We start from the raw sequence: 13542 nt of genomic DNA on the forward strand, positions 1-13542 counted from the left end.
ATCTGGTGACGTCCTGGTTGTATTGTTGTCTTTCTGAGATGACTCATTTCCCAGCCTGCCACACAGGGTGTGAATGGTTTTGGTGGAGGTCTGGCGGCTCCACTCTCTGGTACCATGCACGGCCATTGTTGCAGGTAAGGCTTTGGGAGGTGATTATCTACTGAAGGGTGGAGCAGTCAAGTCTTGACCGGCTTCACTCTGCGATGTCCTGGTATTTACCCCTGATCTCTCATGCTTCGGAAATCTTTCTCCTCCGGCTGTGGTGGTATTAGCACTTCTTATGCTGAAAACCTTTCTTGTGGCAATTAATTCGGCCAGGAGGCTAGGTGAATTTTATTTAATAGCTGACCCCCTCACCTTTGCACTTTGCTAGAGATGAGAGTTTTACAGTTAAGTGCGGGGTTTGTTTCTGATGTAGTCCCCGCTTTTCATTAGGTATAGGCGATAACTCCACCTTCATGTTTTTTTCCTGTTCCTAGGTCTATAAAAGGTCACCAGGGCAGTAAAATGTTACCTTTCCAGGTCCTCAAAGTAAAGAGTCGCAACAGATGATTTATCAACTTTGGACCATCTCGTCAGGGTCAAGAGGCCACTGCTGTGACTCTGATCCGTTGGATCCAAACTATCAGAGCAGTAGTTTATGAGCTGGTTGCTGTTGCTTTGCTGGATAAGATGGGAGACAGATCTCCCAGAGATAGGGCCCCCCTCGTCTGAAGGAGGGGTGTTCATTCTGGACGAGCTGCGTGAGTGAGCCGACTCCTGTAGTTGGTGACTTTTGGGGGATCAGATTCAGGGCACACTTAATATGAATATCCTCAATACATAAGGCCTGGAACAAGAATGAGTTTGAGTCACTAATATGCCAATCACCTGTTGATTATCTTCATGGCTCCATTTTTCTTCCTCGTACCAGGACTCTAAACCTTCACCTGCCACCATGCTTGCTTCTCATTGGATACAAGTCGCGCTTGAAAGCTGAATGGGCGCTGTTGGGTGGTGGTGATTGCTGTGCGCACACTGAGGGGCGCTGCCTATAGTGAGGGAGGACAGGGGAAAGGACTTGTCACTCTTTGATTGGACCACAGGTGTCAGTGGAAGTGACCACCTCAAAACGTGAGGACAGTGAGGAGAATGAAAACTGAAGTAATGAGTCTGCGCGACATAAGCACTAGTTACTAGCTCTCCCTTAATGACATAGGGCACAGGTGCAGCTTCTACAGCTTCTACTAACAGATATTATTAATTACCAAGGTCCAGTGCAATGGTAGTCCGCGTTTTACTCACTCACACATCCTGCCAGCGACATCTACCTCTAACAACCTAAACTCTAAACCACCCCTAAACCACACCATTCCCTCCCAAAACTCCACAAGCCACAACCGACGTGCGAACCACGACAAGCTTCAAACTTTTCTTGCCCCCACTCTGAGTTCATCTCATGTCCAGCACGTTTCATGGGGCAGTAAACACAGATAAAGACGGGAACATCGGCCGACGGCAGGTAAGTGGGTTAGCTCCTATCTTCACTCCGTCTGAGGCACCTCGAGGCCCGTCTCCACTCAGCTCCATCGCTAACCCCAGGAACGCGCCGTCCTAAGCACATTACGAGGCGCAGAAACTGTACTATTTGAGTGGCGAGCAATGGGGCCATTTATAGAGTAAGAGGACAGGCAGCGAGCACCAGAGCCTGGCCCCGCGGCCAACGCAGCCACAAGCCTGTTACAGACTTACATTCCCGGGGACGTATCTGGGATGAACTGACGAGCTCAACAAAGGCCACGGAGCCCTCTGCACCCCCTCAGCCACAGAGAGCCCTTCCCTGCGCCTACTCTTATCAGCGGAGCAGCCCTCACCCCCTACTCTGCGCGTATCATGAACAACCGTCGCCAGGGCGGGCTTTAACACTGGTGGTGCCCTGTGCCACAATGTTGGCACCCCCCCACGCCCCCAATGACCCCATCTGCCACGGATTCCCAGTCATCTGCCACAATCAACTGACCACAACCTTCAAATACCACATGTGACTGCGAAACTTGGGAACTTGGGTCTTTAAAATCCCAACAAAATGCAAGTGCAGAAACACCCACTGACCCAGTGCGGCTGCCAGATTGCAGCTCCTCCAATGCCTCTCACCTATGATTCAGCTGGTCCTCGGTAACGGGTGCACCACGAAATTAATGTCATTGCTCCGGTAGCCTCGGCCTTGCTACATGCAAACAAGGCGCTGATTGGCTGAGCGTGGCGGAATGGGAGACGCGTTACGTCACGCCGGGATTATGGCTGCCGTAAAGCTCCGACATTTTCGGAATCGGGGGCATGTTTTTTGCTGAGTGACGGATGACGTCACGGTGAGAGAACGCAAAAAATCCGCCCCCGAATCCGAAAAAGACGGGGCTTAAAGGGAGTGACGCCCCTCTCTTCCAATGGCTGGCCAGCATTTACGAGGCCAGCCAATGGAGATGGATTTAGGCCCAGATCTCTGTACTGGGGTGAATATATGACATTGTTCTGCATTCTGTCCATCAACTGTGGTTTTTGCATTTTTCACCCCGAGTGGGATGGGTATGCTCAGACGTGAGTCCCATGCACTCCACACCACTGGATTCAAGCAAGCCGGGCTGAAGACGGCTGGAATGCCAGAAACCGGTCCTCTGAAGCTTGTTTCCGGTCCAGGGAAGACATGGCTTGGCAGTTCGGGCTGGACTGTTCCCATGGGGCACAGGGTCAGACTGATTTGCATATGGCCATGTCTGAACTGGGGTGGTGTGGAGTGCAAAAAAACGATGGATTTAGGCCCAGATCTCTCTACTGGGGTGAATGTATGACATTGTTCTGCATTCTGTCCATCAACTGATTTTTGCCGATGCTCGTGGCCGCGCCTGCTGCACTAGGTGTCGCCCGCAGTGAAGGCAGGCGGCTCCCCCGATGTGTCCTCGCCTGACCCGGCGCTCCACCCCTCCAGCCGCCCCTCCTCGGGTGCATCTCTGGGGAACACGGACCAGGAGGGGAGGTCCCGTCCCCCGTGCCCTGGCCCCACACGCAGAGGCCTGCAGTCACCACCGCAGGTAGAAGGCACCGCACCCACCCTTCAACACAGAAATCTGACCCTACTCTTCGCGGTGATCACAGCCCCCGATGACCGGGGCAGGAGAGCGGGCACCACAGCTCGTGATAGACCGAGGGGCGGCGAGCCATGGCAGAATAAGAACTTTCGAAAGGGTTGTGCACGAAATACCGTACAGCGCTTTAGCAGCTCCCGGACATTGTAACAAACAAAAAGATCCTTAAAAAAAGGAGCAACAATGAACAAGCATTGGCAATGCTAATAGCTCCGGTTTTAAGGAATGTTGAATGGTACTGTGAGTCTGTGAAGTATTACATATAGATAGCTTGAATGTCAGATATTTGGGAGCATACATAGACTAGCACTCACTGGAAGACTCGGCGGCTGCCGGGCAACAATGGCGGCCACAAACATCCAAAAATTTCGGATTCGGGGGCGTGTTTAGGCGTTTTGAGTGACGGGTGATGTCACTGGGCGAAAGAACGCAAAAACACACGCCTCCGAATCCGAAAGAGACGGGGCTTTATTGGAGTGACTCCCTTCTCCTCCAATGACTAGCCTCAGTTTAGGAAGCCAGCCAATGGAGGAGAATGGAGGAGAGAGGCGGGTTCAAAGCCCCCTAACTCCAAAACATTAATTCTTCGGGACTCCGCCCTCACTGCTTCGCAGTGCAACGGTCCCTCGACCTAAAAAGGGACACACACACACACAAACTCCAGCTGTCACAACTGGCACAGTCCATCTGGACAAGGGCCATACATCACAGAATGTTTCTCCTTGCAGAACACCTTCCAGGAGTAAACAATCAGATTGTCTAAGACAACAGATCCACGAAAGGGAACTCCACCCTCCAGTTTTCCTCCCATTCTTCAAAATGTGGGGATTTCCAGACACACATTTGTTTGCCGCAAACCTAAACGCACAATGCCCAAACTTTGCATCCATACATCCACACCCATTGTCCAAGGGCAATGCACTATGGATGAATTAGTCAGGGATATTTGCTTACGCTTTTCTGCCTCTCTCACTCATTCCATTAGTGGTTCGGAAGCTCCGACAATTGCCCCCGACATAAATCCTGGTTTCTCCCACATGGGTCTGACTACCCTGCTTCACAACTCTTTTGGAGCACTCAGTAGTTCCTCACCAAAAACTACACCTCACTCCCAATCTGCTCACTCAGGGCCATGGAGAATAAGACACCCAGAACCCAGCCATCTCAACCTTGGGATCTGGCACCTGAAATCTTACTGTTTGGTTATGTCAATCTTCCGCCAGACTGCATAAACATTATCAAGGAGGCTAGACGTCCTACTGCAAGAGCATGCTATGCAGCAAAGGGGAAGAGTGTTGTGATATAATGCAATAAAAATTACATAGATCCACTGGGACGCTTCAGTTCAAAACATCATCTGCTATTGACTACATCTACAGCGTTCCAATTTGGCGTATTCTTCCATGCGCTTACATCTTGCTGCAATAGCTGCTTACCTACAAAATGGACAACATTTGTCTCTTTAGAGTGCCTGTCATCAAACCATTCATGAAAGGGCGTAAAAGAATCCTTCCTTTGAGACTTCCATTGCTCCAGTATGGAATCTCAATATTGTCCTCACAAGGCTAATGGGTCCACCCTTGGAGCCATGGCATAAATGTGAAATATAATTATTAACTTGGAAGTTAGCTTTCCTCATAGCTATCACATCTCTGAAAAGAGTGGGTGAGATCCAGGCACTAACCGTAGAAGAACCATTTGTACAAACACATCAAAACGAAGTGGTTCTTCGGACCAATCATACATTTTTACCAAAGGTCATTTCTGCCTTTCACATCAACTAATCTGTTGAGTTGCAAGTATTCTTTCCTCAACCGGATTCTGTGGCAGAACGTGCTCTGCAGACACCAGATGTGAAAAGAGCAATTCTTTACTATATAGAAAGGACAAAACCTCTTCGCAAAACAAAACAGCTATTTGTTGCTTTTGTTCCACCACATAAAGGCAATCCAATATCAAAATCAGGCATTGCAAGGTGAATAGTCCAATGCATTTCAGATGTGTTATGCAAAAGCAAAAAGAACTTTTAACAATTCCCCCTAGAGCGCACTCCACTCTCAAACTAGGGGCTTCTGTGGCATTTCTAGGAAACATACCCATAGATGATAACTGCAACATGGTCTACACCTCACACATTCACAAAACACTATTGTGTAGATGTGTTAGCAAGACAGCAAGCTAGTGTGGGTGAAGCAGTTTTACATAGACACTTTCAAACCACTGCAACAGCTACAGGTTAGCCACCGCTTTGGGAGATAACTACTTTTTAGTCTATGCACAGCTTGTGATCTACAGCTCACATGCCTCGAACGGAAAATGCTACTTACCAAGTATGCAACTGTTCTAAGCATGTAGAGCTGTAGAGTCACATGCGACCACCCGCCTCCTAGGGTACCTATACCTGTTGCAGTTACATCTTACTTAGATACAGAAAATACATGGGCATCTCTTACTAACTCCATTATCACCCTCTGCGGCAAACAATCTAACAATGGAGTTTATGCCCATACACACTATCACCGAAAGGAGGAGTCACCTACCTCATGACTGTAAAGACTTCTTTAAAGAAAAACAAAGTGCAAACATACGGACCCAACACTAGATGGCGAGCTATGCACAGCATGTGACTCTACAGCTCTACATGCCAAAAAGAGATGCATACTGGGTAAGTAGCATTTTCCTTTTGCAGCTGCCCTTTCATGTCTGAATGACACTGAGCGCTGTCCAGATTTTGGCCTGGCTGATCATACTCTACTCACGAGCTGACTAGGCTACAGTGTTTTACATAGTAACCATAGCAATGGTAAAATAAACCTCCCTTTGGACAGTGAAGGAATGCGCAGAATGGGTGTGGATGAGGGAGAGATGTCTGTAGAATCGGCTGACCTGTTCCTCTCTTCCTAGACCTTATGGTATCCAGCGTCCAGGAGTTGCCTAGAGCCCCCCCACTTCACTGACTGCCAGTTTTTAGGTCTCATCTGAGATCCACATTTGCTCTCAAGACATTTTGTTAGCTTACAATGGGCTTAGAGGTTGCCTGTTGCTTACCATTGGTTGGCTTTGTTGTCACTAGTATTTTCTTACTTCTGATTTGTTAACTTGTGAGGGCTTCACATCCCCTTACTTTGTTTGACCCTCTGTGGAGCATGGCCAAAATACTTGTCGTCTTCCACTTCTCATGTTTTGGGAGCTACTTTTTTTCCTTATTTTTGAAGCACTCTGCAAGATTGCATGTGTATGTAATCTGCTTCCGTCAAATGTCACTTTCTCACTTGCATGCTTCTGCCCTAAAGTGCTCATGTAGCCCTCTTTCACCTGTTTTCGTCTGTCTTTGTGTTGCTTGTCCCCACCTGCCCTACCTCTGTGGTGCTCAGTGTTGTTTGCCTTTTGCTTGTTCCAACCCTCCATCCCTCTGTTGTGCTCAGTGTTGTTGATTGGCCCCACCCTCCCAACTTCTGTTGTTCTCCTCTTTGTTGACCCCATCATCCATCTGCACAGGCAATGACATCCCTGAACTTTCCATCATGCATCTGCACATCTACAAGATTGCCAGGCAAGAGAGACTTCACATGCCTGGAGACAGAATAGCCATGACCCTCAATAACACAATCAGCTGCACCACATCCATGGACACGTCATCCTCCAATATGGAACGCCTGGCTTCATGTCACAGCCAACTTCACCAAACCTCAACTACAGACTGACAAAACTGGGCTCCAACTTCACAGACGGCATCACGAACTTTGTTGCACCACTCGCCTGTCAATTCCTTCCTACTAGGAGACCTGAACTTCCACTTGAAAGGCCACATTGACCCCCAGTAAAGAGCATTCATCAAAGTCTTAGAAGCCTGGGCCTCACCCACAAAGTAAAAAAAAACCTATGCACATCACCATCCACCTCCTGGACCCAATTTCCACTAACTTCATAATCTGATTCGACGAGCCCACTCTAGTTTCCTGGACGGACCACGCACTCGACAAGTGCAGCATCCCCATGCCCATCCAATGCGCATGCATCTTTCAGACCAGCCTGCTGCCACTGGAACAACATCACTAACAAGGACTGAATCCCCGCTCTTAATACCCACCAACCCGAACACTGCAGCAGCCTCTCCAAAGCCATCAAGAATTTCAACAATTTGATCATCTTCTGTGCCGACTCCCTGGCCCCCCTCAAACATAGCAATACAACAAGATCTAGACCCCATCCAGTTGGGTTGTACGACGGCACAACGCAGGTAAATACATTGTATGCCTTTGCCACGCATTTTTTAGCATGCATGTTTTTACCACGAATATGCATTTACAACGCATGCCAATACCACCCACCTTTTTTTAGATTGAAAAACAATGTATTTGTCGGGAGACCCCCACCTTACCTTAAATGCATGGAAAAGGCATGTGTTGTAAAGGCATGCTTGTGGTAAAAATATACCTGCTAAAAAATGTGTGGTAAAGGCACAACGAGGTAAAAACCTTGTTGTAAAGGCTGTTTCCCTTCCAGTTGGTGCACTGAGGAACTCAAACTGATGAACCCTCACTGCAGAAAACTGGAGCACAAATTGACAATAAGCTAAAAAAAATGCAGACAGGAACATGTTCAAATCTGCCCTAAGATGTTGCCAACAAATAGTCTGTACCACCAAACGCACTGCTCTGGTGAATTGCATCAATGCCAGCATCAACAGAAGCAAAGAAATCTTCGCCATTACGAAAGATTTCACCTCCATCGACTGCCTGCCAACTCTATCACCCCCTTGCAAGACCTCTGAAGCAATCTCCATTCTTCAGCAACAAAATCACCACTATTTACAGCAAATTCAAGCCGCATCCAGACCCGACATACCACAACAAACTTCTCCCAATCTTATTCAAACAAGCAGTGCTAACCATTTACCCGTCATCCCCCCTAGAAGAAACTGCCACAACCATGAAGTCCGGCCCCACACCACGCCTACTCCAGAAGACTGCAACCCATCAGTGCCATGCTCACACCCATTCCGAAAGCCTTAACCTCTTCCGCGACCTTCTAGATGCTTGGAAACACTCAACTGTCCTCCCTTTGCTAAAGAAACCCTCTGTGGACCCTTGCACGCTTGCCAATACTGACCAATCTACCTGCTACCTCTCCCGGCCAAGATCTTCAAGAAAACCATCAACTGACACCTCACCAAATACCTCAACGACCACCAACTCCTCAACACCACTCAGTCTGGTTTCATCCTGAACAACAGCATGGAAACTGCCCTCATACATTCACGGATGACATCCGCATGACTCTAGACAGAATAGACATGTTGGCCTCATCCTCCTGGACCTCTCTGTAATCTCCCACCTTATCCAGCGCCTACACAACATTGGTATCCAAGAACACCTACTACGATGGATCAGCTTGTTCCTGACTGGAAAGACCCATTCAGTCAGCCTGCAACCATACACCTTGGATGCCCACGACCCATCTGTGGAGTTCTGCAAGTATCCTCCCTAAGCCTGACTCTCTTCAACACATACATGATCCCTCTATCCAGCATCATCCACACTCATGATATCAATGTCCTTTCTTACAGTGAATACATTCAACTCATTCTCTCCCTCACGAACAAGACACCCAGTACCTCGATCAAGTTCAGTGCCTTCTTGACTGAAATCACCCACTGGATGAAAAACAACTGTGTAAAGAACACCGACAAGACCGAAATTTTGATCTTTGGGAAAAGACATCCCTGTAGAATTTTACCTAATGGCTAAAAGAGCTAGGACGCACACCAACCACCACACACGTCTAGAAACTTGGGATCATCAGCAATGGTAGATTTGACATGACCGCCTAAGTCAAATCTGCCCTGCCTCATGCTTCTATACTCAGAAGTCACTAAGGAAGATTTTCAAAGGGTGTCCAATCGGCACCCAGAAAAAGCATCATCCATGCCCTGGTCACAAGCAGGTTGGACTTGGGGACACCCTCTTTGTTGGGATCAACTAAAAACTCACCAGAAGGCTACACACCATTCAGAATTTTGGTAACCACAATCACTCTCAACCTCCCACGCCGCACTCGCATCAAACCAGACCCGAAGAAGCTCCACTGACTCCGTTCACAAACCAGCACCATTCAAACTCCCCAGCCACACTTTCAAGGCACTTCATACCATTGGACAGCATATCTCCTCAATCACATCTGTTTTACAAGTCTTCCTTAACATCTCTGCTTATCCAGACTCTTACTTGCACAAGTCCCGACTCCCAAGCATGCGGAAACCAGACCTGGCATCGCTCCTAAAGCGTGGAATGACCTGCCGCTCCACCAGCGAGCCTCCTCCTCACTTCTGGAATTCCGCAAGAAGCTGAAGACTTGACTTTTTGAGTAGTCCCACTAGGCCCTGGGTGTGGCTAGACACTCAACGTCTCAGTGCTAGGATAAATCTGCATAACATAACATGCCCTCTCCTCCCTCTGTGATTGGCTGAGTTTTACACACAAAAAAACACTTGTGCACGTCATAGTGCTTTAAAAAAAAAAGCCTTTCAGCAGCGCTGCCCAGCGTCCGCGGTGCTGTACAACAATTCACATCAGCTCTTAAAATAGCATCTCTAATTAGTTGCGTAGAGGAGGAAATGCACGTGCTTGAATCGCATGTTCTGTTTAATGCGTCTGTGACTTCTTTTATAGTATGAATAAACGGGCGTATTTTAATCTGCCACCCCATTACTTTTCTTGGTATCGACATGTGCTCTACTGTTTGCAAGAGATTCCATTTCTGCTACCATTTTCCAAATTGCTCTGTCATCGCGTTTCTTTTGAGAAATGTAAACATGCCGTTCCTGCTGATTCTTATTCCAGTCTTCACGAAGGGGAATTAAATTAATTACATTTCCCCCCATGTGCTGTCGTTTGGTTCCCTGGCTCTGCCAATGCGAAAATGGGTGCAAGCCCCATCCAGGCGTGGGTTGACACATGCTGTGCGTTTGTCGCCGCACAAGCTGGCCACGCCAGCGACCAGCGTTGAGCGAGCCTCCCAGCATCAACTGTCAAGAACACCGATGCTAAGAAGGCACCGTCTGCTGCGAGGCTGACGCACCTTTTCAGGACGAATGTCCGACTCCCTCCCTCCCTCTCTGTTCTTTCTCGGTTTACTGGCAATGACCTATATAACGTTTACCTGCTCTAAATCCGTTTCCCTTCGCCGCGAGCCTTTATTAAAAGCACAGAATATAGAAATAAGTCCACAGACGTACCTCCTCGTCTGCAGGGCTGCTGGAAGAGCGCTGCTCCCTTTGTGGTCCAGGCTATGGCCGCTGCCCATCCAGGATGGCGCCGCGCGGTGATTGGTCGGCGCTGTACACAGGCTCAAAGCCCCCACGCCCAGAGCATTTAATCATTCATGCTTTCGAGCAGCATTGTCTGGTCGGGCGGACGATGCACTGGCAAGCCGGTGCCTATTTTTGTGCCCGAGTGCATTTTCAGGCAGACGGGTTGCATTCACAGATAGTAGTCACCAATTAATGCGAAATGCTTTGGAACTGAGGCAGGGGATTATCGCTCACAAGCGTGCTGACTGAAATGTCATCCGGCCAGCAGGCTTTAATTTTTTATCGCGTGGGAGGCTTAACAAACATCTTGTTTTGTTGCGGCATGATTTAAAGTGAGCTCAAATTTTGAGTAATAGTGAAAAATCCCCGAAGTTAAGGGGAGGACAAAATGGCATATATTTTTTCCCCCTGCATAATGTCGTACAATTCCATTTAAAATTCGAAAAATTTTGATTTGAAAGTGAAATGTGGTGTAGATGGTATCACTCATGACTTTTCATGTGAGCGCGCTCTTCAGTAAAAAATAAAGTAAAAAAATCGTGTGAGATACAAGCAGGATTGGTTCGAGGGGAAAAAAAATAATTTTCTGGACAAATCGGATGCAGAAATGATGCGAAAATAATGTTTGAAAATTTCGCCAACTTAGTTAAAATTTGTGCCAGACCTACCATAGTCCGAGCTTTATTACTTCTTAAAGCTGGAACCAGTCCCAGCGCAGCGCCTTCCCGGATATGCACAGGCAGAGCCTTAACCACGAAGTGAGCAACACTCTTCCACCAGACATGCAGAGAAGGAGGGACGTCAGACAAGGAAATGCAAACAACGTGCTTATGATTTAAATATAAAATAAACAAATCTTTCCGGCTTGAACTAGTTGTCTCAGCGACACACCGCATGATTAGCTTCTGTTACCTATGTAGCTAGGAAAGTAGAAAAAGCTTCAACATGTTTTTCTCGGTTTCTTAAAGTCCATGTCAAGCTTTTAATTGTTTTATATGAAGGGGGTAACCAAAGCATGATATTTATCTATTGACGACTTAAAATGAGTTTTTTTCAATCTAACTGCCCATTTTTTCTGGAGTCGGAATTTGCACTTGCTTTCTTGCTCCAGAGTGTTTCACAGTAAATAAAATGACAGTTTCCTGCTTCTCTACCGACAATGCGTTGCTTGTTGGACTGGTAATAATTGTATATACCTATTTTTTACATGTCGCTTTACTCCGTAAGAAAAGGCAGAGTAAACCAGAGCCAGCTTCATCCCACAACATATCTCTTTGAAAACAATCCAGTAACCAACCACTGGAGCATTTCACGCAGTCCCATCTAAAGCAGTCTGTACATGTATCTTTTTGACTTCTGTGCTAATTGATCAAATCTGAAATTTCAATAGTAAGTTGGCTCCAATTCATAAAATATCTCCATGGTAAAGGATAGGGGCGTGAAAGGAGGAAATATTGGAAACCAGTAGGTCTAGATGACTTTATTGAATTTCTTACTCTAAATAGATTAGGCCGGAGTGTTTGTCATGATGATTTGAGAACTGATTCAAGCCATACACTTCTTTGCACAGTTAATTGTATTCGTAGATGTCACAAATGGCCTAGGTAGGAACAGCGTTTACCAAGAAACCGCTTCAGCTCGAGTAAAGACTGTTTTGTTGGCATGCTGGCCCTCCTGCTCCGCTTGTCTGCAGGTGGAGTAAACGCAAGGAGAGTGAGCGAAAGAATGATGATGGATTCAACCCAGATCTGTGACTGGGGAATAAGTGTCTGAAAAGTTTCAGCGCTCCGTCCACCATCCCCTTTGGTATCGCTTTGTTCGGCGTAAGTTGGCAGGTTATGCCCAGACGTGGGTCGCTTGCTCACTTTGCCACTGGATTCAAGCTAGCCTAGCTAATGAGGGGTATTACCCCGAAACCGGTCCCAGGATGCTTGTTTCCGGTCTAGGGAAGTCCTGGCTTGGCAGTGAGGTCTGGACTGTTCCATGAGGCCTAGGGTCCAGACTGATTTGCATATGTCTGGGTCTGAACTGGGGTGGCGATGTGAGCTAAAGAACAATGATGGATTCAACCCAGATCTCTGACTGGGGGTGTGTGTCTGAAAAGTTTCAGCGCTCCGTCCATCATCTCCTGGTGTTTGCTTTGTTTGCCCTAAGTTGGCAGGGTATGCCCAGAAGTGGATCCCTTGCTCATTTTGCCAGTAGATTCAAGCTAGCCTGGCTGATGAGGGATGTCACCCCGTAACCGATCCCAGGATGCTTGTTTCCGGTCCAGTGAAGACCTGGCTTGGCATGTTCGGTCTGGACTGTTCTCATGAGGCACATGGTCAACTGGTTTGCATATGGCTGGGTCTGAATTGGGGTGGCAAAGTGAGCTAAAGAACGATGATGGATTCAACCCAGATCTGTGACTGGGGGTGAGTGTCTGAAAAGTTTCTGCGCTCTGTCCATCATCTCCTTGTGTTTGCTTTGCAGGTGGAGTAGCAATACTTAAACATGAGAGCTCCCTTCAGATCGCTTATAAAACTCATCTTTTGGAGTGCCCATCCGTACTGTGGTCAGGTGCGCCACGTTTCAAATCTTGGTTCAGCGTGCTGCCTTCTCCGGGATACCATCACACAATTGGAGATCTATGATCGAAACCTTTACCATTCCACCATCAGGCTCATTTGTGCTTCAAGGTACACCGCAGTGAATCCCTACATGCCTTTCCCAAGTGTACAGGTTCTTGATAGTCTGAAAAACTCAAAATACTCTCTTCTATTTGGGAATCTAGACGAGCCATACATTCACACAGGACTATCTCAGGCTTCATGCAAGCTTAAGCCATTGTGCCCACCGCTATTAAAAAAGCAGATATTCAGTTGATGTGGTAAAAGACCAGTGTGTGTTCATTGAACCTGGAAATTATCAAGAGATAGCACATTGTTTCCCGACTGGTCCAAAGGGTCTAGGAGGGTGTTTTAGCTACAGATAATATGAAGTACTTTTGCTTCTGTACAGCGCTCTGTTGCTTCATAGCCAGTTTTCCTCTTTATAGATTTCCACGTCGGTGAATGATGCCTGTGCACTAATGCTTTGAAAAGCCCTCTCGAAATATTTTGACTGTGGACA

At 47.4% G+C, this 13542-nt stretch overlaps 2 protein-coding genes across 5 annotated transcripts in view; one reads left to right on the plus strand and one right to left on the minus strand.

Annotated features, from left to right (window-relative positions):
• SMIM18 (small integral membrane protein 18) overlaps window positions 1-11149 on the minus strand; it is a 29143-nt gene extending 17994 nt beyond the window's left edge. The window contains exon 1 of one of the 3 annotated variants that reach the window (XM_086963164.1): window positions 10357-10493. Coding sequence is in view for 1 of the 3 variants with exons in the window: in XM_086963163.1 (XP_086819289.1) it covers window positions 9386-9392 (7 nt within the window). In the remaining 2 variants the exon portion in view is untranslated. Of the gene's footprint in view, window positions 1-9385; window positions 9443-10356; window positions 10494-11099 lie in introns of those variants that run through there. The other 2 variants (XM_086963165.1, XM_086963163.1) reach the window with 2 other exon arrangements.
• Window positions 1-13542, plus strand: part of GTF2E2 (general transcription factor IIE subunit 2) — a 371015-nt gene that overhangs the window by 95679 nt on the left and 261794 nt on the right. The gene's annotated exons all lie outside the window — the stretch shown is intronic.

The sequence above is a fragment of the Lissotriton vulgaris genome, chromosome 3_1 (genome assembly GCF_964263255.1).
Source record: "Lissotriton vulgaris chromosome 3_1, aLisVul1.2, whole genome shotgun sequence".
NCBI lineage: Eukaryota > Metazoa > Chordata > Amphibia > Caudata > Salamandridae > Lissotriton > Lissotriton vulgaris.